This window comes from Drosophila yakuba, chromosome 2R (assembly GCF_016746365.2).
Source record: "Drosophila yakuba strain Tai18E2 chromosome 2R, Prin_Dyak_Tai18E2_2.1, whole genome shotgun sequence".
NCBI lineage: Eukaryota > Metazoa > Arthropoda > Insecta > Diptera > Drosophilidae > Drosophila > Drosophila yakuba.
This window is the reverse complement of record NC_052528.2, coordinates 22,837,554-22,862,179: the sequence shown is the minus strand read 5'-3', so window position 1 is coordinate 22,862,179 and position 24,626 is coordinate 22,837,554. Positions and strand designations below refer to the sequence as shown.

Below are 24,626 nucleotides of genomic sequence, written 5' to 3'. Positions count from 1 at the left end.
CGCTGCACTTAGTAATGCACTTGTTGTTGGCCAGAAACAGAAACAGAACAGCTACAGAAACTTGGCAACGTCGCAAGTGAACGTCTGCCAAACAGCAATATTAAGTATGAACATGTGAGCCGCGGTTTTCGCTTTTGGATTCGTTTGTTCGTTAGTTGTTTTTCTCCGACTTTTTGGACTTTTTGGACCCCGTGCGGTCGCATCAATGACCAAGTCAAGCGTGTATTTTCGTGTGGGTCTCTGGCTCCGCCGATTTTCCTAGCTGCAATTTGTCTGCTCATTGTTGTTCTACTCGTGTTTGTCTGCGAGCCGCAGAAGACAGCCACAAAAAAAAAATGCTGATGATGGTGGTTGTAGAAAACTGATGGCTGAAAATCAAAATGCGGCGCAGATCGGGTTGTCTAAGTCCAATCTAAACTAGTCGAGGCGTTTGCGGCGGCTTTTGGCTACCACAGAGCATTGACGTGTTGTTCGCATGCCCCCCACTGCCCCCCTTTTGCCCCTTGCCACGCCCCTCCGCCCCCTGCAACTTTGCCACCTCAAGCGGGTTTCGTTTTTTGGCTTTCCGAAGAATCGGCGACTAGCTGCAAAAACAAGATTTTTCCTCGATTTTCCTCTGCCGTACTAGAGTGCAATGCACTTCCCCGGGCAAAGTCTCCATCTCCGAGTCACTGCACCGAGATCCAAGAGCTCCAAGAGCTCCAAGAGCTCCAAGAGCTCCAAAAGCCCCAAGAGCTCCACGAGATCCAAGCGATCCAAGCGATCCAGTGAGTGAGGAGTTGGCAAGTACATGGATAGCTGGGTAGGTAGGTTGTTGTCGTCTCGGGAAACTGGGTCAATCACTGCAGTGCCGCCTTCCTCGCTCCCCGCTCCCCACTACCCACTCCCCACCTCCCACTCCTCACTCCCCACTCCATGTTGCTGATCTCGGACTGAACATTTTGGATTTTCTTGCCTCCGTCTGCCGGACGACTGCGACTATAAGGCTCTGTGGATAGTGGATATTGGATGTTGGCTGCTGGATGTTGAATGTTGGATGACGGCGCCAAATGAGTGTAAGTTGGCAACTATTTATTGCTTTTTCATTTGCCTATTCCCCGGCGATCTGGTTGCACGGCAAGAAAAGAAGCTATGCTCAGCAAGTTGGACATTTGGGATGCGTTTCTTGAAGATAAAGGCAGCCAACGGGGCATACATGTTGCAAGTACAAGTTTGGTTAAAAGTATCTGGAATATTAAACATTACTTCTTCTACCTTAGATAAAAAGCCTGTAAATCTTTTTTCCTTCCTTTAAGTGTCTTCAAAGTAATAACAGCTGAGATCTGTAGGAATAAATTGGAAAACGCAAACTCGTTTTGGCAGACGAATGATGATATCTCCGCCAGAGGAGTTGGCCCACTTTTCAGAGCAGGGTTCTCAGCCTGAACTCCTCATCTCCTCAGGAAGGGGAACTTCCGCTGGGGATAACCCTTGCTGACCCGCCGGAGTGACATAACTAATAACTAACGGTTAAGCGCACTCTAACCACTTTAGCCACTGAGAAGTCAGACGGAGCGGAAGAACGTGTTATAGTGTTTTGCTCGATGTTTTGGTTGGCTTGGAAAAGTTCTCGGTTCTGGCCGTCATTCAGAAAAGCCGGCCGGCTCTTTCGGTCGAAAGCCGAGCAAAACTGGTTCTCGTACTTACCTCTTCTTTTCATTATTTTCCGTGTGTCTGGGTTTTGTTCTAAGCCGACTTTGCTGTTGGCTGGCTTTTGGGCAGAGCTTTGCCTTTGTCACGAGACCGCTAACGTGGCTTTAATGGCTTTTAATTCCGCCGAATTTGTCGCATATGAGTTCTATATGAGAGGCAGTTAATGGCAGGGTTTGTGCGACTCTGAGATCCGCTCGAGATTGTCGTGCATTATGTGTGGCAAGTAGAGTTTTATGTGAAAAAAATGCGGTTAATTGGTTAGATCTTTCGAGAAAATTAGGCAGTAATATTTGTATAAGAGAAAGATGGCTTTATCTTAAGTCCGCAATGAGAAATAGTCTTAAGCGCGTCGTTTAAGCAAATTTTCCATTTTAAAAACAATTACTGGGTCATACTGAGTCATGTTACTGAGTTATACTCGTTGTCTTGCTAATTTCAATTAGGTCTATAGTTTATATTCCTGAATATACACCGTTTTATACGAGTAACTAAAATAGCTTTCATATTATCTTTTAATTTTAATTAATAATTAATTCTTTGGTTTATCTAAAAAAGTTAATAAACTTTGGAATATTTTTAAACAAAGTGACAGTTACACGCAGCGTTGCCACATGCGCTCAAGAATATTCCAATTCGACTTCCAATTGGCGCTTTCCAATTCTACACGTTATTTACTTGACGCATGTAATATACATTTTACACGTGCTATACATACATTTCTGCTGTAACGGAAGTTTTCTGTTTAAAAATTATTGTAAAATTGCAGTGAAGTTATCTATTGAAAAGTTTTTATTAATTATAGGCAACGGATTATACATAATGTGTATATCAGAGCACAAAATAGGTAATACAGAAATAACTCACTCTTGAGCGTATAAACTCACATCACAATAAACAAAGACAGGATTTAAAATTTGAAATAAATTCCATTTATTACTTGTCAGAAATGTTTGCCATTATTAGTCGTTTATTGGGTACAAATGTTTTTATTCATATAAAACTACAAGAGAAGTACTGCACACGAATACAAAGTGAATAGCTTGTGCCCTAAGATTATGTAATATGTAAATACAATTACGGATGCTTTTTGAAATTGCCTTTTATAGAGGATCGATCTCATGACGATGAGAGTTGTCGTTCGATTATCTTTGGATGAGCTCCTTTATCGTGTAGCCCTAAACGTATGTGTCGCCAAGTGGACGCTGGACATTCTCGAGGTGAGATTTCTGCATAAATTCGATATCCTTTGAAATACTAGATACTTGCGGTTCCCTCTGCTGACGTGGCGATATATGATAAATAGTAGTATAAAGTTGGGGTGGTGAATGAAGTGATGGTGGGTGGAAAGCGGGTGAAAATGGCTGCGAGAAATGCGATAGACGTGCCTCCGTGTAAAGTGTACTTGGTATATATGGTAGAGTTTATAGTATATAGTATATAGCGCAGCGGAGGTGACAAGTGCCGAAAATGAACAAAGAGATGAAGATGCGAGATGCGAGATGTCAGATGTGAGATGATGCGGGAGCAGCGATGATGGATGAGCTGGATGATGGGGAGCAGCGGAAACATTGGGAACATTGGGAACATTTCCGTTTGATGTTCTAACTACGCTTGACCTTCCTGTCCGTCTGCATGTCCTTCCTGTCCGTGTCCGTGTGTGATGATTGTGGTGTGTGGTCTGCGTCTGCTGTGACTGTGTGTGTGTGTGTTCCACGGCGGTGGTCACAGGATGCTGCAGTGCTTGGCCGCCAGCTGGTGGCGCATGCCGCGCAGAAAGCGGACATCCCTATGCCCCCCGCCGTCACGCACGCCCCTCATTCCTCTGGCCACACCATTAAATACAATCGCCCTCGACCTCCTCCTGATTGACCTCCGGGTCGAACTCGTCGTCGGCGGTGGCCTCCTGGTACTGCTGGTACTCGGAGACCAGGTCGTTCATGTTGCTCTCCGCCTCGGTGAACTCCATCTCGTCCATGCCCTCGCCGGTGTACCAGTGCAGGAAGGCCTTGCGCCGGAACATGGCCGAGAACTGCTCGGAGATCCGCTTGAACAGCTCCTGGATGGCGGTGGTGTTGCCGATGAACGTGGAGGACATCTTGAGGCCCTTGGGCGGGATGTCGCACACCGCCGTCTTCACGTTGTTCGGGATCCACTCGACGAAGTAGGAGCTGTTCTTGTTCTGCACCGCCAGCATCTGCTCGTCCACCTCCTTCATGGACATGCGGCCCCGGAAGACGGCGGCCACCGTGAGGTAGCGACCGTGGCGCGGATCACAGGCGGCCATCATGTTCTTGGCGTCGAACATCTGCTGGGTCAGCTCCGGGACGGTGAGGGCGCGGTACTGCTGCGATCCCCGCGAGGTGAGCGGCGCGAAGCCGGGCATGAAGAAGTGCAGACGCGGGAATGGTACCATGTTGACCGCCAGCTTGCGCAGATCGGCGTTCAGCTGGCCGGGGAAGCGCAGGCAGGTGGTCACCCCGGACATGGTCAGCGAGACCAGGTGGTTGAGGTCTCCGTAGCTGGGATTGGACACCTTCAGTGTCCTGAAGCAGATGTCGTACAGCGCCTCGTTGTCGATGCAGTACGTCTCGTCTGTGTTCTCCACCAGCTGGTGGATGGACAGGGTGGCGTTGTAGGGCTCCACCACGGTGTCCGAGACCTTCGGCGAGGGCACCACCGAGTAGGTGTTCATGATGCGGTCGGGGTACTCCTCGCGGATCTTCGAGATCAGCAGGGTGCCCATTCCGGAGCCAGTGCCGCCGCCCAGCGAGTGCGTCAGTTGGAAGCCCTATGGAATTATATGGAATCAGCATCGGATTATCTCGATCTTAACTAAGAGTACCAACCTGCAGGCAGTCGCAGTTCTCGCACTCCTTGCGGACCACGTCGAGCACATGGTCCACCAGCTCGGCGCCCTCGGTGTAGTGACCCTTGGCCCAGTTGTTGCCCGCTCCCGACTGTCCGTACACGAAGTTGTCCGGCCGGAAGAGCTGGCCGTAGGGACCGGAGCGCACCGACTCCATGGTTCCCGGCTCCAGATCGAGCAGGATGGCCCTGGGCACGTACTTGCCGCCCGACGACCGCGTGACTGCTGAAAGAGGATGCGATTAGTGAAACCCACTGGGTCATCTGGTGACATGGCAAAGTGTTACCCGATGCCTCGTTGTAGTAGACACTGACGCGCTCCAGCTGCAGGTCGCTGTCGCCCACGTAGATGCCATTGCTGTCGATGCCGTGCTCCTCGGAGATGATCTCCCAGAACTGCGGGAGAGTAAAGGATGTTACAAAGGTGTACTTGAGGCAGGATGCTAGGATCATAACTAAAAGAAAGCCATATATATTGAACTTTGCCTTTTCATATTACGCTTCATTAAGCTGCTTTGATTAGGAGTAATTAGCATGAGTTATTCAAGCTTTAGTCTATTAAACCAATTAGCAAATTTCCTGAACGCAACGAATGTTTTATTCAAAGAAAACTGGTTATCTTTCTCAGAATATAGTAGCACAAGCACTTGAGATAAGAAGCTGCAGCCCGCATCTTGGCAGCTCCTTATCCACCGCTCAAGCGGAGATCTTTCATCCTTATCAGCCACCCATATGATGTCTTTATGGACGCAGTGGCGCACTGGGCGATTGCGGACTCTTTAGCCGGCACAAAGCCCCACTAAATATTCCCGGGGTCGTTCATCAAGTTGAGTAATTGTGCCCACCCAGCCATGTCAGAGTTCATGTTGGGCACTGACATATGGCCGCGGCCACAGAATCCGCCCGAAATCCAAAAAAATCTGGAGAGGCACAGAAGAACCATTCTAGCTATCCCTGTTCCCGCCTCCTCCTCCAATGTCGCAATGTAGCAATGTGGCAATGTGACAATGTGACAAACAACAAGGCGCAGCCGCAGCCCATAAAGTTTGAGGTTTGGAGAAGTACACAAGTATATATATGGGCTAAATGCGGATGCGGATGGCCATGTGTCCATATATCCATATGTCCATATATCCATATGGCCATATAGGGGGCCTACGATGGCGCAGTCAGAAGTGAGACAGATTGCCCCGAAAAAAGGGAAAACCGAATTTATGTTTAGTTTTTCAAACGTCAGTTTTGGACGCCGCCGAACATCCGAACATGCCCTGATTTAGTGCTAAATTTAAAGAATGCGTCCGGGGCTGGTAAAAATTAAATACAAAATACAAAAAAGAAAAAAGAAAACACTGCCCCTCTCTCACTGTATGGGACAAAATTTCCACGACACGTCGCTCCTGGGGAGAAATGCATTTAAAAATAGCAGAGCAGAGCGGAATGGGTTGGGATGGGATGGGTTGGGTTGGGATTCTTTGGTTTGGGTTGGATTCGGATTGGGATTGGGATAGTGGAGAGGAGAGATACACTTCGGCGACTGCTGACTCATCGGGAGCCAAGAATTAGAGACTGCAGGCCAATGACCCACCATTAGATGGGGCCACCCCCCTAGACTCCCCCTCCAGTGACCCCATCGAAATGCGATAAATTACTATAAGTATCTCATGGATACACAGCGATGGATCGCGGCGATTTATTGAGGAAGTGCTCTGCAATTGTTGTGCTGCGTTTAACAAGAGCCAAATTTGGGCGCCTTTTGGAGATCATTGGGCGACTATTTGGGGATCGGTTTTGGGGATCGGTTTTGGGGATCAGCAGGGATCGCTCTCCACCGGAGCGAGACGCTCTGTGGCTTGGCAACAGTGCCCGAGATTCTTCGCCGGGGAAACGGGGGAAATAATAAAAATGTTAGCGATGTCAGACGGCAGTCTGAGTTGTTTCCCTTTGGCACTTGAACTTGACGTGTGCGACTATAAACAAAGGCACTGCGCACTGTGGATGGGGATTCAGATGGGGATGGGGATACAACTAGAGATGGGGATCAGACTCTAAAGAGAAGAAAAAGGAAGGAGGAGTGGAGCTACCCATGGCGTCTGCATTTCTTTGTTTATTTAAGGCCCGGCGGAGAGGGGCAGAAACAACTACGGCAACGAAGTGAATCTCAGCCAACTGCAATCTTAGCAAGATCATCAAATTTAATTGGAGTGTGGCCGCTGCAATTATGAAGCTCCAACAGCGAAGCTCGGCTCAGAAGGCCGAGCAAACAGAAAACAAAACCACACGCGGCAGCAACAAATATGAAAACCGAATTAGCACACAAAACTGTTGAAGTGAAAAGTCGTTTTTCACGGCCTCCCCTTTTCCATTTCCCCCTCTACTTTTGGGGCACGACCATCGCTGATCGCTTTACTTTTACATTCGACTAATGCTGCAACTCGGATTTTCATTTGCCAGCTAATGGATAATGGCTTTGTCGGAAAAGCGTCGGCCTTTTCGGTGAACGGCAGTTGGAAGTATAAATGGACGCACAGTTAGATTGCAATTATAGATTGATGGCTTTTCGGCCAGATTTATTTCGGGCAAACACGATCGCTGGCGAGAATTCAATTTGCTGGGGAAAACTAATGTCGAATCGGATTGGTTCTTCTAAAGTAAATGGTCTTGAAAAGCCTCAAGCTAGATAGTTTATGGGGCTGAGATGATAGAATGTCCTAAGGAGTATATATGCTTCTTTCACCTTATAAGGTAAAGTCTCTATTATGAATGAAGCTCTCTGACAATTAGTTTTGCAGGCTCTCATCCAACATCTGTTCTAACAGCTCTTTACTTCATGCAATTGGCTTTCAGCTGGAGAATAGAGTCTAAAGACTAGAAACTGACAACTAGCAACTGGCCAGGTCTAAGCCCCCTTTGGAGTTGCGACCGCCGCCCCTGGCCACGCCTCTAGCATGCGATCTTCTGGCGACTGGCAATCGAGACGCCCTCATTAAGTGTTGCATGTCTGGGAGCCAGAGACTCCTCCACTCCATCACTGCATTACTGCTGCACTTCGTCTAGGAGGGAATCACTCGGGCGTGAACTTGGGCTCCAAGTCTTCTCGCTGCCGAGGATCGCTGACTGTTCAGAGTGTCGGAGTGACGGAGAGTGCTATTTTCACAAGATACAAAGCATTTGGCATCCGACGGGGAAAATTCCTCAATTGCAGACCCCCCACACCATGCCACACCACCCACTCCTGACTTTTGTCTTGCCTCGCAGCTGCTGCAGAGTGTCAAAAAAGAAGGAGGAAGCCGATAAGATTCCGAGGGAGAAGGAGCCGCGGGTTTATTGACTTCGTCGATCTGGACGGCCTTTTGGATTCGTATTCGGATTCCACTTAATCTCGCAGGCCGCGCACTTAGTATGCATTTATCGTCGTGGCTCGAGCCAAAAGGGGAGTCGCACAGTGGTATCCTGTAATCGTATACAGGACAGGTCCGGTGAGTCACTTCCTTCCTTCTTCTGCTGCTGCTGCTGCTGCACTTGTGCGGTTTTTGGCACCGACAGGGGACAATTCTTATTCAAGAAACAGCTTGCCCACTCAGCTGTTAGTTTTTTTTGTCAGTTTCTCTGCTTTTTTTTGGGTCTCACATTACCAGGGGGAAGGGGGTTCACTGCTCAAATTACCAGACAAACTTCCCATCATATCTCATTCAAGTACTTATATACCTACAAACGCTGCCCCATAAAACTGCCCCATTGCCATTGCCGAAACAGCGAAACACCGAAATTCCGGGAAGCCGAGAAGGCAGGCGAGTTTGCTTTCAAATAGAAGCTGCTGACTAGTCGCCGCGTTGTTGATTGACTCATATCAAATGATTAAGATCCGCGGGCTTATCTTTCGTGAGTGTACTACGGCTATGTGGTTTTATCAGCACGGCGCTCCAAATGCGACCCACTTAGCAGGGGGGCAATTCGGCGATTGTACAAATCTGTGGCATTGACATTGATGCCGCAGAAAAATGCACTCAGCGGGGACTTGTCCACTTGCCCACTTGTCCGCAACATCGATCCCAAACTGGTATGGCCAAAAAGCAGCCGAGTTGGCCAAAAGCCGGTTGGCCGCCTGCCTCCTTTTCGCGAAGAGCTGCACTTTGTTTTTCGGGCCTGCTGATTGAGTGGACTATCCTATACGAGTATGTGCCCCACTGGAAATCAGAACCTAATTGCTACGATTCGCTGGCATTTCTCGGATTTCCGTTGCTCATTCACTCCGATTGATAAAAGCCCAGTAGTTGGCATTATTGTCGCCTACTTGCTGATCAGTCATCGGATACTCTACTCTAAACGAAATTCTGGGGAAATTGAATAGAAACAGCTGCGAATCGGTGGATATTGGGGAACCCGCTTATAAATATTTGTATATAGCTGCGGCAGAAACTATTATTTATTTATTAAACATATATCGGATTAATGTGTATATTATACTCATGGTTATTTATGATTTCAGCCATGCCTTTCGGTTGCTACTCCAGTGAGTACAAACGCGAGTCAAGTTATATGGTCCGACTATAAAGATTTCTTTGCCTACAATTACTTCGTTTATTGCAATTTTTGTGGTTTCTCTGGAGCGCAGGAAACTCAAGCAAAGCGAAAAGATTTCTCCGGTCAGATAATTCGAGAGATTTCCCTTCTTGGCCAACTGCAGGGCAGCGAGGCAAAGTCCGCTGGAAATTGCAGAAGTGCCGAAGTTTTCTCGCCGATTTGCGCCTCACTCATAATTCTCCCAATTATTCAGCCAAACTTCCCCTCCCCACCGCAATTTCCCCGGGGAGGGTTTGCCATGAATCACTTTTCGTGATCTGCAGCCGGCCCAACCCGTTTTCTTTTCTTCGTTTTTTGTGATTTCTGTGTTTTTTGTGATTTTTGCGAAGCAGAAAGGGCATTTTGAGTGCCAGACGAACTCTGAATAAGTTTCTTTGCCCGTCCACTTTTTGCACTTTGCATTTTTTCATTTTTTATTTAACGTATTTTTTGTTGCTTGCGCTGTTTTGTTGTTAATTTTCTTTCGCTTTAATTGCTGAATGCGCTGAAAAAGGCGGCGACATCGATCATTTTGGAAACTCATTGAAAAACGTTTTCGGGCAATCTGAATAAATTAAGTGCCACCAGAAATCAGCCGAAATCAGTCGAAATCAGACGAAATCAGCGACTGACTCGAGAAAATGTGAGCTGCAAAAGAGACTAGTAACGAAACGTACCTTAGCGCCGATCTGGTTGCCACACTGGCCGGCCTGCAGGTGAACAATTTCTCTCATCTCGAAAGTGGCGATTTGTGGAGTGGAAGGCTAAGGCTGGAATCGGATCTGGCTCTCAGTCTGGAGAAGGATGCGCCGCACGGTCCGAGTATCTGCTGGATTTTCAGACGTTCAGATGGTCAGATATTCAGATGTTCAGAGGTTCTGATTCTCAGCTTTTCAGGTTTCAGAACGAAGGCGCAACTTCACCGCACAACGCACAAGACACAACTGATCGGCGGAACCAAACTCGAGTCCGTCGACGATGTTCTGGTGACTTTGAGTCGACGGCGACTCGAGTGCCAGAGCGAGACGGCCGATCGCACTCACACCGAGGCAGCGGCAGGCACACAGATACGCACACAGACACGCGCGCACAGTGGGGCCAATGCGGAGTCCACCAGCTCAAAACTCGCCACATGGCAGTATGAATTCACATGAAGTAAGTGAGCAAGTTACTTCAAAAAAGCTAGTTCATAGTTACTTTGTGGGTAGTTATGTTTAATTCGAATTAATCATTAGTGACCAAACACAATTAGAAAATCTCGCCAGTGACACACTCCCTTTCACTATCAAGTTAAAATTTTTAGAGTTACTTTATCGCACATTTGCATTATTGTTTATTGTTTTCAAAAATGACTGACTGAGGCACTCGAGCTGAAACTCAATAAAAATGTTTATAAATTAGTACTAAGCTTATCCATATCTGCGTATCCCAGAATTGGGCATGAAACACGCTTAGTGCATGTTGTTTTGTACCAATAAAAATGAAACAGTGACTGTATTATGACTGGGCTAAAAATACTCGTATGTTCCCAGAGGAGGGGTGGTGGCCATGGGGTGGTCTCCAATCATTTTTGGTAATTCGAAAGTTTATGCGTCAATCGGCGGAAGTTGGGCAAAAGTTTGGCAAAAGGAGTTGGGCTTCCTGCTGCCTGCCAAGTTGGTGGCAAGTGTAATTTGGAGCCGCCTTTCGCTTATTCGTTATTAATTTCGAATCGCAGAAAATCAGAGAAGCCCACATATATCGTATATGGCATATAGTAGCATACTCGCAGTCGCTTTCCTGTTCCTAAGTTCACACATTTTTACGCTGTCAACTGCAGCGACTTTCACGTTCTAATTTTATCCGGCAGAATGCACAGGTATGCAACTCGACTCCCCGACTCCCGACTTCTCCGTATCCGCATCTAAATATATGTATCTGAATCTCAGTCCTGCGAGTGTGTGCATTTTCCGACTGTGCGGACTGTGTGCACTTCCACAAAAGTGTCACCGCAGTCATTAGAAATGTTTCGTCCTCTTACATGTGTTTTTCCCTCGTTGCGCAGCTCCTAATGCACTCGGGCAAAATGGAAATGAAAACGAAATGAAGATGCAGATGCAGATAAAGATGGAGATGGAAATGGAGAGGAAAAGCGAGATGCCGTGTGGAAAACGTGGTATTTTTAGACAGACTCCGCTCCGCTCGGCTGGCGACTTTCCCGACTCGCAGTTCGTGGATCTGGATTTGGATCTGCGGCGTCAATTTTCCCATTTCCTCGGAAATCAATCAATGCCCCAATGCAAGACAATTTGTAGTCGTTTTACTTTCTAATTGCATTCAAGTTGAAAGACCAAGAGCAGGCCTAAACGGGCCCAAGTGGGGAGGAAGTTCGGACTCATCGGACTCATACTCGGACTTTTGCTTCTACTCCTCAAGTGCCTCTGTTTTTCCTATTTCCATTCAGCGGCAGTCAAACCGCAAAATTCACTTTAAATTGGATGGCAAAACAAGCATGGCGCTGCGGATCGGAGCATCCATATCTCTATGCCTCTGTTTGCTAAATTTAAATGCGCCACAAAATAATCTCGAATTTACGAGCTCGAATAGACAAAATGTTGTACATTCATGCGCAACAAGAGGACAACAATCTGCAGGCTCGTGTTCTGGAGGGCAGCAGTCTTTTGGCCAGAACTTCCAACCTCCAACCTCCGAACTCCAACTTCCGACTTACAGGTCTCTGGACCAGCGGACAATGTATGCAAATGTGGCTGACATTGTATAGAAATGTCAGTGGGCGTGGGCAACAGAGGGAATTAGTGCCGAAACTGACTGCATCGATTCAAAAAAAGGGAATCGAACTAAAGAAAGAGAGACGAAGATCACTAGAATCGCTAGAAGTGAGTACTGCATCCAAGATGCTCCCAGCTGAGTAGTTAAACTACCATGCCAACACCATTAAGATTTAGTGATAAATGTGTAATAGTAATACTATAATATTTTTTCGACGCAATGGGGGCACTAAGCTGCCTTCCAAGAGGCCCTGCAGCTTAAAGTTTCGCAACAATAACACCAATACATACATCCTTCGAAAAGGACCCCTCGTTGGGCAGCACTACGCTCGTGACGAAACACACCGCCGTATTTCCACAAAGCCCACTAATGCCAATGGAAAGCGCTGGCCTGCATTCTGTGTGTGTGTGTTTGTGTGTGTGGATTTGGGTGTGTGCGAGTGTGGTCACCCCCCGCCGCCCGCAAAAAGTAACAAATGTTTTTTTAGGATTTGTGTTTTGGGAATTTTTGCACTTGTGTAAATGCGGCTCGCACACGCACAAAAAACACCCACACACACACATCACAAATTTGGGCAAAATATATACATACATACTCGTAAATATATGCGTACAATGCGAAATGTAGACAGCATTTGTCTTTGTGTTTTTTGTATTTGCGCATTGCCATAGTCAAATTTATTCGCAAACAGCAAAAACAACACGGATCTGCATACTAATATATATATATATTTATATATATATGTAGATATATATGGATGTGCAACAGTGCAAATGTTATTACCGTGTTTACATAGTCGCACATAAGCAGGCAATTGGTTTTGATTGATTTGCCAGGCAGGACATGGGATATTTTAATTTCTTGCCTACTTTTCGTCTCTTAATTGCAATTTGTAATTGGCATTTTAATTTCTGCTGCTGACAATCCTTTTTGTTCTACACACACTTTTTATATTTTTATGTAAAATTAATTCTGCATAATTGCATTCTGGCTGCATGAGTTTCCCTGCTTCTTTTTTCTAGTTTGTTGGGTTTTTTGAGTTTTGTGGGCTCTTTTTGTGGCCGTTGGCAGCATTTTAATTGAACTTGATTGATTTTTGCTGATGTTGTTGATGGAAAAATAATATTGTTGTAAAATCATAACAATTCACGTTGGCAGGGGGCAGTGAAAGCCGGCAGCTACACTTTCATCCCGAGGCCTACGGAATCGAACAAAGCATAAACACCTGTGCTTTCAACCCTTTTTTCCAGCTTTTCCCTTAAAAAGTGCGGCATGCTGCGAGCTGGCATCCCTTAAATTTCCACTACTTTTGCGAAAGTAATAGCAGTGGAAATTGGGGAAAAGCCAAATAGTTGTCAAACCAAAAACACATTTATATTGGCCAGTTCGCCGCTGCTGGACACTTTTTCGAAAGGAAAAACCGAGTTCAGCACTCTGCCCACCCCACCTGCAATTAGCCAGCCCCGCAAAGTTGCAACTTTTAGCAGAAATTTATGCAACTAATTTTTCGCATAGTTTTTTATGGAAGCACCGCATTTGCCTGCGCAGCAACGAGCAGCTAACATCTGCTGCTCTGGCTGCCGAATAGTTTTTGCTGCCAATTAGTTGTTTTAATTGCAAAAACGTTGCCAATTATGCAACACGAGGCGAGACAAGCAGCAACAAGCGTTTGCACCGACACCGACACCCAGAACGACACCGAAACCAACCAAATGACAATTTAATTGTTATGGCCCCGAAATCGCGCATACGCCATGTGGCCGCAGGCTCCAACTGCCCGAGGACTCCTTGCACCTTTCCAGCGCCTGAAGACAATATCGGGCATATTCAATATATCTATATACATACATATATATATATGGACGAACCGCCGCAGCCATTTCAATAAATCTTGGCAATGCCCTAAAAATATTAGCATAATAAAAGGCGCGACAACAAAGCAGAAGGGTCAACTCAATATCGGAGGAAAAGAGGCGGGTGCTTCCAGCGCATTTGGCACATTTACACAAACAGAAGGCCCAAGGAGCAGCAGATTTATGTCAGCAACAAGCTATCAGGCAACTGGGATATCTCAACCACCCACCTCCCCCTCAAAACGACCTTAATACGCATAATTTGGGGGCGGCAAGTGGGCGGCGGTGTCATATAATGTGCTGCAGGCTTCGATCAGCAATAAAAATTCAAATTTCGCCCAGGGCGCACAAGAAATGTTCGTTGTGAGATATAGATACCCTGCAGTCGGGGTAGTATGAGTGTGATGGTCACTCTTCCTCAAATGAAAGTAAGTTCGTTAAGTGAATATGTAAACTCCTTTATCATCAAACAGATGAGAAACTTACAAAAAGAAAACATTGTGATTGGTACAACCTCTCATTTGTAGGTAATTCAAAGTGCGATCAACTAGCGAGGGTGCTGCCTATCTCCTCCTGGATTTTCATATTAGGTAATGTGTGTGATTGCGTGGATATGTAGATGTTGCTTCTCGCCCACGTATAAACATTATATTGCCCGGGGAACGGGAAGCGAGAACTCAGCTGAGTTGCCGCCTTCACATTTTGGCCAATTGGCCAACAAGTGTTGCCAAATTGCGTTGCGGTTGCTGGCCATAAATAACGGTACTTTTGTCATTTATACACATAAATTGCAGCAGACGCTGAAACGCGAAAAAAGAGCGCCAACGAACGCCAGTTCCGTCCAGTAAGCCGCGTTGCAGGAGAGCTCCACGTTACTGGCCACGTTCTGCTTTGGTTAAAATGGTAAAAAAAAAAGAAGAAAAAATAGCTCGGCACAGCATAGGCCTCCTGCCATTCGTCCAGCTGGGATGCCAGAGCAGCAGAGCATCAGGAGGCCAGGAGGCCAGGAGACGCCACCACGAGTGCCCACCAACTAACGACATTGGCGACACAACGCAGCTGTCGCTCGCCGTTTGGCAATAATTGTTTAATATGCGGGCGCATAAAGCGGTGGCCCCATAAAAAACAACACAGCGGATTGGCCGAGCGGAGCCAGCTGTGTGCCTTCAAAGTGAAATGGTGGCAGGGAATGGCTAAAACCCGGAGAAAGCAGCCCACAGCGCACACACGTGTGTCCTGTGGTCCACTGGCTCTGCTGCAAGCTGTCACGTACTCCCTATCAACTTGATTCGCTGGCAAACTTTCCGTTCCCGGAATCCGCAATCCGGAATCCGACATCAATGCCTAGTGGAAATGAATAGGAAAAAGTTTTTGGAGCGCCGGCAAAAGTAATTGCGTTACAAAATGCCAATGCGGATTGAGGCGCCCCCGAAAGTATGCAGCACACTGGGGCAGCCCAATGCAGTTAATTACGAAACTGTCAAATCCAAAAGGTGCCACGAATCAAAAGGCTCACACACACTCAAAGCCACGGGAAGATGTGTGGCAGGGGGCAGAATCGCCAAATAGGCAGATCAGCTGACAAACAGCCGAAATTCCGTAGAAAAACAAACAAAAAAGCACACAAACACAAAGCCATGGGTCGCATGTCGAGTGTGTGTTGCATTGTGTGAACTTTTGACGCTCCAGCACAAACACACAACAAACAACACACAACACACACACGTTTGTGAAATATAATTCCGCCGCATTGTTGTATTAAATGATGTCAACAACAGCCGTCCAGCTGAGCACCAACTACCAATAGCAGCTCGAGTCTCCGGCAGTCGAGTCCCGACCAAATCGAATTTAATTGCATTGCCGCCGCACGTTGGCTTTTAATTAATTTTTGCTGCCTTCTGCTGCTGCTGCAGCTCAGTCAGCGCCCCAAAAAGGCCAAAACCAAACAAGCTAAGCTCACTCACACAAACACACACCCTGGCTCTCTTTGGCCAACAACAAACACAAGCGACAGTCGAAGCTCGACAGGCCAACATCAAACGTCATGCACAGGTGCAATGTAATTAGCACGAACTGACAAAGCTCGCCAAGGACCCGGAGTGGGCTAAAAAAGGGCGAACTGCGACGGGGAGTGGCAGTGGGAGTGGGTGGCGGTGTGGCAGTGGCAGTGGCAGTATGAAACATAAAAACAAAAGCAAGCAAAACCTTTAAGCCCAAATGCATACAAGCAGAAGCGGAGCGATCCAAACCAATTCAGCCAGCAGCAGTAGCAGCCACACCAAGTGGCACAAGCAGGGCGAACGGGGTGCCGACTGATCAGATACCCTGTAATTATGGCAGATTAATTTCTTACCAAATGTAAGAGAACGAGCTTGTAAGGTACCTTTAATTTCACAGTCCGCCCAGAAGTAGGCAACACGAATTCACATTCCGCATGTGCACTTTCGCCGCCCGAAGATGCCCCATAAAAACGCTAGCCAAATCCGGGACTAAGCCGAGCAATCAATTTGGCATACCCCACTTCGGGAAAGGGTACGAGAATGGGGCGAAGGGCAGCAGCAACAGCAGCAGCAACAGCGGCAGCAGCGGAAAGGAAAGGAAACGGAAACACTGGTGCCGTTTGGTCGTAGCTCCACTGGCAGCGTTTTAATAGCTTTGGAATTCCAATGGCAGCTGTGGCGCCGTCGCCGAGCTTCGGCCTCCGCCGCCCAACGCCACCCACTGCCACCCCAAACCAACCACCCACCGCCCGTCTGTCCACCCTAGAAGCCTTCTAAATGAGCCCAAAAAGGAGCAGGAGCAGCAGCAGGAGCAGGACGAACGGGAAAGGACGTTCTTGTCGAACATTTCGAAAAATTATTGAGAAATTTTTAATTTTCCCACTTACGCAGGCCAGGCGCACGCGAAGTTACAACAACAGCAACAGCAACGGCAACAGCGGCAGCAGTGGCAACTGGCAACAGCAGCAACAACACCAATGTTGCAACAACAACAACAACAACAACTCCGCTGCTGCCTGTTGGTGTCAGCTGCAATGGCTGTTTTTGTTGTTGCTTTTATTGTTATTAGCTATGCGAACGTATTCATGCACTTCTGCACCCACAACTGCCATTTTGTTTATGACATCGACGATGGCGTCGCGAAAAGGGCGGCGGCGGCGGGGGGGCGTGGCCGGGGAGTTTGGCAGCTGCTGCAGCTGCAACTTTATGTGCATTTTGGGCATCCGGCTTTTACATTGTGTATCGGAATCCCCAGATCCCTGCGACACTGAAGTTCACTCGATAGAATGTTCGAGTGCCCAAAACAAGTGCGAGTACTTCTTTCACTCGGAACCTCTGTCGCATGTTGTGTATCTTAATTAGGCATAAGAGATACATATCTGAAAAGCGCATTCCAGGAGCCTTAAGACCTTTCTTATATTCCAAGTGAAACGGCATCCTGCGAAATCGAAAAGGAGGAGGTGCAACAACTTTTAGCCATCGCAGAACCTTTGGCTTCCCAGGAGCAGCAGCAGCGCCATTCTCGCTGCCTTAAAAGTGGCGCCCAGCTTTGTTTGCCATTTCTTCGTTTTTTATGATTGCCTGCCACAACTTTTTCGCCATCGCCATCGACATCGATATTGGTGGCCATCGACGATGTTGCGCTGCTGCGCGGCTGCGGTTGCAAGATCTTGCCTTCCCTTCTCCTGCCATTGTTTTGTATGGATTTTGCACATCGTTTATCTTAGGCGACGGCCAACGAAGTCGCAGCTGCCGCAAGCGAGCGGAAATGGCGTTAATGTTGCAACAGCACAGCAGCAGCAACTGTAAAAGTAGCAACAGCAACAGCAGCAGCAACTGCAGCAGCTGCCAATGAGCGAGAACTTAATCTTGGGGATTTAACACTTTCGATATATCTTGTGGCGGTAGCAGCATCTTCTGGCCGTAAAACGTATTGGCTCCCATTATCGGTTAAGCTGCCATTTTATGGCCAAGAAACGCGCCCGGCATTTTGGCCCAGCAGCGAAACAACTTTATCACTATTTCGGCATTTGCGCATTTAGGTATTTTGGTATTTCGGAATCAGTCGTTGTTTAAGCGTTAAAATTACATAGGGACAGACAAGCGTTTTGCTATTTACACACAGTGCGAAGTGGCTGGAATACAATTATGGGCACGACAAGGTGCAACTCCTGGCTCAGAGTCCCGCCTTTCCGGACAGCAGCGACTCGTACTGCTCCTGGCTGAGCGGCCTGTAGATCCCGTCGCGATTCAGGTAGTAAATGGGGTCTGAGAGCTGGCCAATGTCGTATGCCTCCTTGGCCAACTCGCGTTTCTTCAGCTTGAAGGTGGCGGTGCGCGGAATCTCGTCCAGCAGTCGGATGAAAAGGGGGCGGGCGTAGGGCGGCAGACTGCCCCTCAGCACCACGGACAGGTAATCCATGTCCACCTTGCGATCCGGATCCACAATCGCCGCCATTCCCGCCTTGCCCTCCACATGGGGGATCTGCAAAGATAAGCGGGCCGATAGTGAAAATCAAGGTTTGCGACTTGTTTCAGGTGGTGCGAGTGTGTTATCTACATGGCACAACCCAAAAAAGGTGACTAAGTTCCACATGGGTAGTTCCCTTGGCTGCACTCAAACAATAGTTATATATGCGAACTACAAGCATATTTCAGTTTCCCACTAAACGGTAATCAAAAGCAAATTCGATTCACCAGTCTCAAGTGGTCTCCAAACCATTTGATGATAATGATAAGCTCCCAATTATTTACGATTCCTATGGTGCAAACTAAAAGAGTATCGGAAATATGTGAAACCCACCTGCACACCGTAGACCACGCAGTCCTCCAAGCCCACGCAGTTCGTGATGATGGCCTCCACCTCCTGGGTGGCCACGTTCTCGCCCCGCCAGCGGAAGGTGTCACCCGTGCGATCCTTGAAGTAGAAGTAGCCGAGTATGTCGCGCACCACCATGTCGCCCGAGTTGAAGTAGACGTCTCCGGAGGTGAAGACATTCCGCAGGAGCTTCTGCTCCGAGGCTCCCTTGTCGGCGTATCCATGGAAGGCACTTACCGCCCGCCGGGCATCGACCTTGCCCACGAGGAGACCCGCCTGCCCGGGCAGACACCTGATGCAGTGACCCTTGGAATCCTTGAGCGGCTCACCCGTGTACTCGTCGCAGCGCAGGACTTGGACAGGGTAGAGCCGGGCTCCGTAGACGGGCACAAATCCGATGGCGCCCACGCGGTTGGTGATGTTGATCAGGTTGGAGTTGCCCTCGGTGGCGCCGTAGATCTCTCCTACGTGCGGAATGCCGAACTGGCGGACGAACTTCGACCAGATCTGCGGCCTCAGTCCGTTTCCGTACATCAGGCGCAGGCTGTGCTTCTGCTGGTCGGGCTCGTAGGACGTGGCCAGGAGATAGCGACACAGCTCCCCGATGTACTGGGCCACTGTGCAGCTGTGGCGATTGCAGTCCAGCCAGAAGTTCCTGGCCGAGAACTTCTTGCGCAGCACCACCGTGGAGCCATTGAGAATGGCATTGCCCACTCCCACGATGCCGCCGGCGGTGTGGTAGAGGGGCAGGGGATCGTACACCACATCGTTGCTGGATATCCTCAGCATGTAGTAGGATCCCGCGGACATGAAGAGGAAGCGCAGGTTGGTGATCACAGCTGCCTTGGGCAGGCCCGTAGTTCCGGAGGTGTACACATAGAGCAACTTGGAGCGCGCTTCTTCTGGACGCGCAGTACGCGGTAGCTGCAGCTTCGTTTGGGTCTTGAGAGCACTAACCAAGTCCACTGCTCCTGGCAGCAAATCATGTCCAGCCACGCCCCGCACCTCATCATCGGTGTATTGATAGATGGGCACATCCGCCAGCTGCTCCTTCTCCCTGAGGGATTTCAGCACATCCAGGAGTTCACTGCCCACAATCAGGGCCTTGGCATTGGCCACCCTAATGGAGTGTAGCAGCGACTCCCCGCGCAGATTGGAGTTGATAAGGGCCGTGATTACGCCCAGCTGGGAGAGACCCAGCCAAATGCAGGGATACTCCAGACGCGTCTCCATCAGCAGGGCCACACAGTCGCCCTCCTGCAGGCCGCGCTCCTTGAAGTATCCGGCGATCTTCTGGCTAAACTCCAGAGCCTCTGCAAAGCTCAGCCGGCGATCGTCCATCACAAAGCACGTCTTCTTGGGACGACGTCTGGCCTGCTCCTGGAAGCAGCGGGCCACAGTGAAACCACCGCGGTCCTTCCTCAGCAGGTAGATGTTCAGAGCCACAAAGCGCTGGAAAGCCCTGAAAGAGTTGGAAAGTTGGTAGGTTCCTCCGGGAGATTAGCCACACGTATACCCACTTCAGGTCTCTGGAGGCGGTCATCACCAAGGCAAACACGAAGGTGGGATTTCTCAGCAGGAGCGCCACCACTGCTCCCAGTGTTAGGCTGGCCAGCGCGCTGTCCCAGCAAAGGCCGACGAAGATGCACGTGGCCACCAGGACGGTGCCCAGCCGGGTGGCCAGCTTCTGCTTTAGGTTCAGCTCCAGCAGGATCTCCATTTTCCCGCCAGCCTGTTCCTGCTCCTGCTCCTGCTCCTGCTGCTGCTGCTGATCCTGACCCTGATCCTCAAGATCGGCGCGCTTCTCGTTCTCGCTCACTTCAAAGGGCAGGGGGCGAGAGCAAACATGGTCAAAATAGTTAGTCAAAAGTTGTTCAATCGTGCGATAGAATTATGATTCTAGTGACAGCTACGGCAAGGCCTTATGGAGCACTATGTGGATGCCACCCTTGCGATTCCGTTTCCAGTTCCCAGTTCCACTTGTGCCTAGGGCAACCGACTGCGAGCGACTGAGTGATAAGCGCACCATAGCGTTTCCACAGTCTGATACCGATTTACTAACTGTTTGTGGACTTGTGGGCCGCAAGTTCTTATCAGCCGCCATGAGCAGTACGTGTGGTTTAGGGGGGAGTAGGGGGGAGTGACAGGTGCTTAGGGGTCGGCTGTGAAAATCCCCTCATGCACTAAAAACATTTGTTCGCACCCAGTTTAATTTAAATAACTGGAATGGAAAGCAAGATGTGGCCAGCTACTGCACTCATTACACTACGCTCTCCCTATGATGGCTAGGAACTATTTAGGCCAATATAATAGAAACATTATCTTACGATCTTGTTGGGTGAGAGTGGCTAATTACTTTTACATCATTATAAAAGTGTTTTATGTGGGAACAGGGCTAATTGCTACATTTCATACAACATTTACGACCCAAGCGAATGTTTTTATTATGGCGACTTATATATGGAAATTTTCCTAGTCTCCAGGTGAATAATCTTTCACTAATCTCCTCGAACTCCTAGATTGGATGGCTAAGTGGGCTCCTGAGAGGGCAATCAGTCCATAAAACGGCTCCAGCCATCGAACCTCCCTGCTGGGAGCAGCAGAACCCAACTGAACTGAACAGAACTCAACTGAACTGATATCACGGCGTCTGGGGCTCTTTGTTGTGCCGGCTTATCGCGAAGCGCCAAACAATGGAAAGGTGTTCGAAACACTTGTTAATAATGCAGTTATGTTTTGCACAGGGAAACGAGTAGGAAACTGGTGTAATCGGAACCCACAGAGCACACATGGGTTAAGGAAGCTATCAAGTGACGCGCCGGCTTCAAAGTTCATTGCTACCGATTATGCGCGATTATGGATGGGTATATATGGCATATGGGTGCTATCTCTATAAGTCTGTGGGGCTGTATGACTTATGTTCTGGCGTTAACTTAAGCCAGTGGACCTTGACTTATTTCGTATGCCAGTCACAGAGTTTTCCCAAGCGCCTCTGCGCACACGCAGTTCTTGGCAAAACTTTTGGTTGCTTGGTAGATTTACTAGTTGGTGTGGCCTTCAAACGAGTTACACTATGATTTATTTTTTCGTTTGGCGACATTTCGCATCCCCATGTCACGATCAATGTAATTCACTTTTCAGTGCCAGTGCAGCGCCCCCCAGTGACATACTTTTTATTCGCACGATCACAACGGTTACTTGCACGGAAAACCAGAACACATAGATGTTGGTGTATATAAGGAACGACTAATCTGTTCACCCGACGGCGGATCGTCGAAATAACTGCTGCTGCGAGGGGGAGCCGGCTTTTATACCCACAGACGTTCTGCTTGGAGAGCGGCGGAGAGTAAGAGAGCTAGAAAGAGCTGAGAATGAGAGCGGTGGAGAGCTACAGCCTCCGAAAGTGTAACTCAGTGGAGAACCTGCTGTTACGAGATCGCTTAACAGCTGTTGAGTTAACAGAGCCCTGTTATCTCGCTTGAGTAATTAAAAGAAGAGATCTTACAAATTTCATTGCAACTTTATTCAGAGAGCAATAATTCAAAAAATTAGTTAATAATGCGTATATATAGAAAGCCAAAGTCTTCTACACAAGAAGTGGCAACTGCGGGCACTGCTGATTTAAAGTGCCCGCCAAACTCTTGGAGCAGCAAAGTTTGGCCGTTCTACTTAGCAGCTGGCCTTTCCACCTGTTACAGCGAAACGGAATTTTTTAATTAAGCTTTTTTATTTGCCAACAAAAACAGAGCCGGAAAGTAATTTGCACCCTCCCCCCACCCGCACAGCACATACAAACAAACAAAAAAAACAGCAAATGCTGTGTGAAAATAAATTAACATAGGGCAGCGTCGCTTAGCTGTCAAATGCCGGCAGCACAAATATAAAAAATATGTGCATACTTTCGGGCGGCGCATATAAAAAATGTGCTCATACTTTTTGGCAGCTTTTTGAGTTATCGACGGTGTGAGAGCGAAACTAAGTGAGCGCATATGCGTTTGTGGGTGTGTGTGCTGGTCGTGCCGGCTGTTTTTGCCGCTCTCTGTGTGTGTGTGCGAGTGTGTGAATGTGGGTGTGGGCGCCTGTAATTGACACATGTTACGCGCACAAAAGAGCCTGCGACCCGGGGCTCAGGCTCAGTCCATCGTTATTATCGACAATGGCGCCGCCGAAAACACACACCAACCCACCCACCCACAGGACTGCCGCACACACACACTCTCCCGCTCGCACACTGCCTCTCGCTCCCACCGCCGGGCTTCCATCGTGCCTTGATGTCAGATGCCTTTGCTGCACAGCCTTCAAATGCAGGCTCGCAGACACGCAAACTGGCAGCCTCAGTCAACTTTGTTTGTAGCCGGCGAAAACAAAAACACACACACACACTCGCAAAGGAGAGGCCCAGAAGCAGGCTACCACACACACACACACGCATACAGATGCAGGAGGAAAGTTAAGGGTGACGACTGTGAGGTACCCAATGATTCACTTTAAATATGTTAGCAATAGAAAGATGCTTTAAAGACAGTACCTGAGGTAGGCAATGTTGTATGTTAGTTAACTGATGACAGTAATTCGCTGTTGCACAGATGGCGAAGCTTCGAGCATGCCCCGCAAACTCCTGCACGGCTGGGTATGAAAACAGACCCACACAATTTCACCGGCACAGCCGCTTGCTGATAACGTTAACGTCAGCTGTGCGGCACTTTGGGCCACACGTGAGTCCTGGCTCGGGTTCAGGGCCAAAAGAGCTTGGCCAGGGGGGTGGTGGGCGGTGGGCGGTGGTAGGTGTTTGGAGGGCGGTGGGCAAAGTCGTGCGCAGGCAAGCGTCAAACGGTTTGTACCTTAAGCCCCCAGGCGACGGCATCCCTGCTGCCCCCCGTCCCCCGCCCCTCGCCCCATGCATTTGGCATTTGTTTGTGTTGTCAACAAAAGTTTCTTTGAAATCAGTAACAGATGTCGATTGAAATGGCACAATTGCTGCCAGCTCGGCAGCTCGGCAGCTCTGCTGCTCGGCAAGTCGGCAGCTCTGCTATGTCGAGCATCGCCGGGTGGCCGCCACTTATGCTGAATATTTTTATGCCAGACGCACACACAAGAGGGCCCGGCCAAGATATCCGGCGATGGGAGCGGGCTCATTGTGCGCTAGTTGCCTGTCACATTTTAATTAAAATTTCAGCACCCAAGTTTTAATGTTAATGCATTGGCATCGATTGGCGCTGCGAAACAATAGAAGAGGGCCGTGGGCTTTTTAGCACTCCACTTGGGGGCATGAAATTCGGAGTTTCGAGAGATTAAAGAAGCACTATATTTGGTCCTCGTTTTCCGGAATCCTACTCGCAACAGGACGCGTATCTTGCACACTTCAGCCCCCAATTCTGCAGACTCAGCGCTGCTAGGTTATATAATTAAGGGATTTGCAGGGCATCCGGATTCCGGAGTCCGGACTTTGCTGCGCCCAGCACTGTCATCCCTCTTCAACCTCGCTGCCTGTTGACAAGCTGCTTCTGTGGGAGCTTGGCTTGTGGCTGCTGGCGATAACAAACGATAACTGCATGTTAAATAGAAGCCAACTAAAGGCTGGCCGGCACAAAGGGGTAATCGAGTGGGGAATGGCCGGGGACTGGAGCACTCCCCGGGAGATGGAAATGGTAGCACATGCGAGCTGGACGTGCAGCCATTTGAATGTGCATGTGAATCCCACTCGCAACCGGAAGTGGTAGTGGTATTGGTAGTGGCAGCAGGGGGAAGGGAGGGTAGTGGAGTGGAGCAGTGCTTTAGGAAATCACTCAGGTAGCAAATGCCACCATCATCATCATCATTGTTGTTGGCTGAAGGCTGAAGGGTTGCAAAAAAGCGCACAGCATCCAGACAAAGGCAAAGCCAAGGCAAGCTGCTGCCCCTCTGCGAGTGTTGGTGTGTGCGAGTGTTGCTGTCTGTGTGTGTGTGTGTGTGTGTGTGTGAGTGGGTGGGTAGCCGCAGGCCATGTGTGTGCGTGTGCAACAAATGTTGTGGGCGTCCTTGGAAGTAAAGGAGGGGGACTAACGAGCTTTTGCTTGCTCGCTTGCAATG

The 24,626-nt window shown here is 48.7% G+C and overlaps 2 protein-coding genes across 3 annotated transcripts; both read right to left on the bottom strand.

The window, feature by feature from the left end:
• Positions 1 to 3,397: 3,397 nt before the first annotated feature.
• LOC6532023 (tubulin beta-3 chain) lies at positions 3,398 to 10,083 on the bottom strand. 2 transcript variants are annotated; one of them, XM_002092765.4, is made up of 4 exons: positions 9,795 to 10,083; positions 4,845 to 4,953; positions 4,539 to 4,783; positions 3,398 to 4,480 (listed from the first exon to the last, which is right to left on the bottom strand). In XM_002092765.4, exons 1-4 carry the CDS (start codon positions 9,849 to 9,851, stop codon positions 3,527 to 3,529), a joined length of 1,365 nt encoding a protein of 454 aa, XP_002092801.1. In that variant the 5' UTR covers positions 9,852 to 10,083; the 3' UTR covers positions 3,398 to 3,526. The 2 variants fall into 2 exon arrangements, with proteins under 2 accessions (XP_002092801.1, XP_015051664.1); XM_015196178.3 differs by having other exon boundaries at positions 4,539 to 4,780.
• Positions 10,084 to 17,760: 7,677 nt separating this feature from the next.
• LOC6532022 (long-chain fatty acid transport protein 1) lies at positions 17,761 to 21,847 on the bottom strand. The gene is made up of 4 exons (XM_002092764.4): positions 21,728 to 21,847; positions 20,078 to 20,375; positions 18,543 to 20,019; positions 17,761 to 18,224 (listed from the first exon to the last, which is right to left on the bottom strand). Coding segments are annotated over exons 1-4 (2,085 nt in total). The 5' UTR covers positions 21,729 to 21,847; the 3' UTR covers positions 17,761 to 17,915.
• Between the last annotated feature and the right edge of the window lie 2,779 nt (positions 21,848 to 24,626).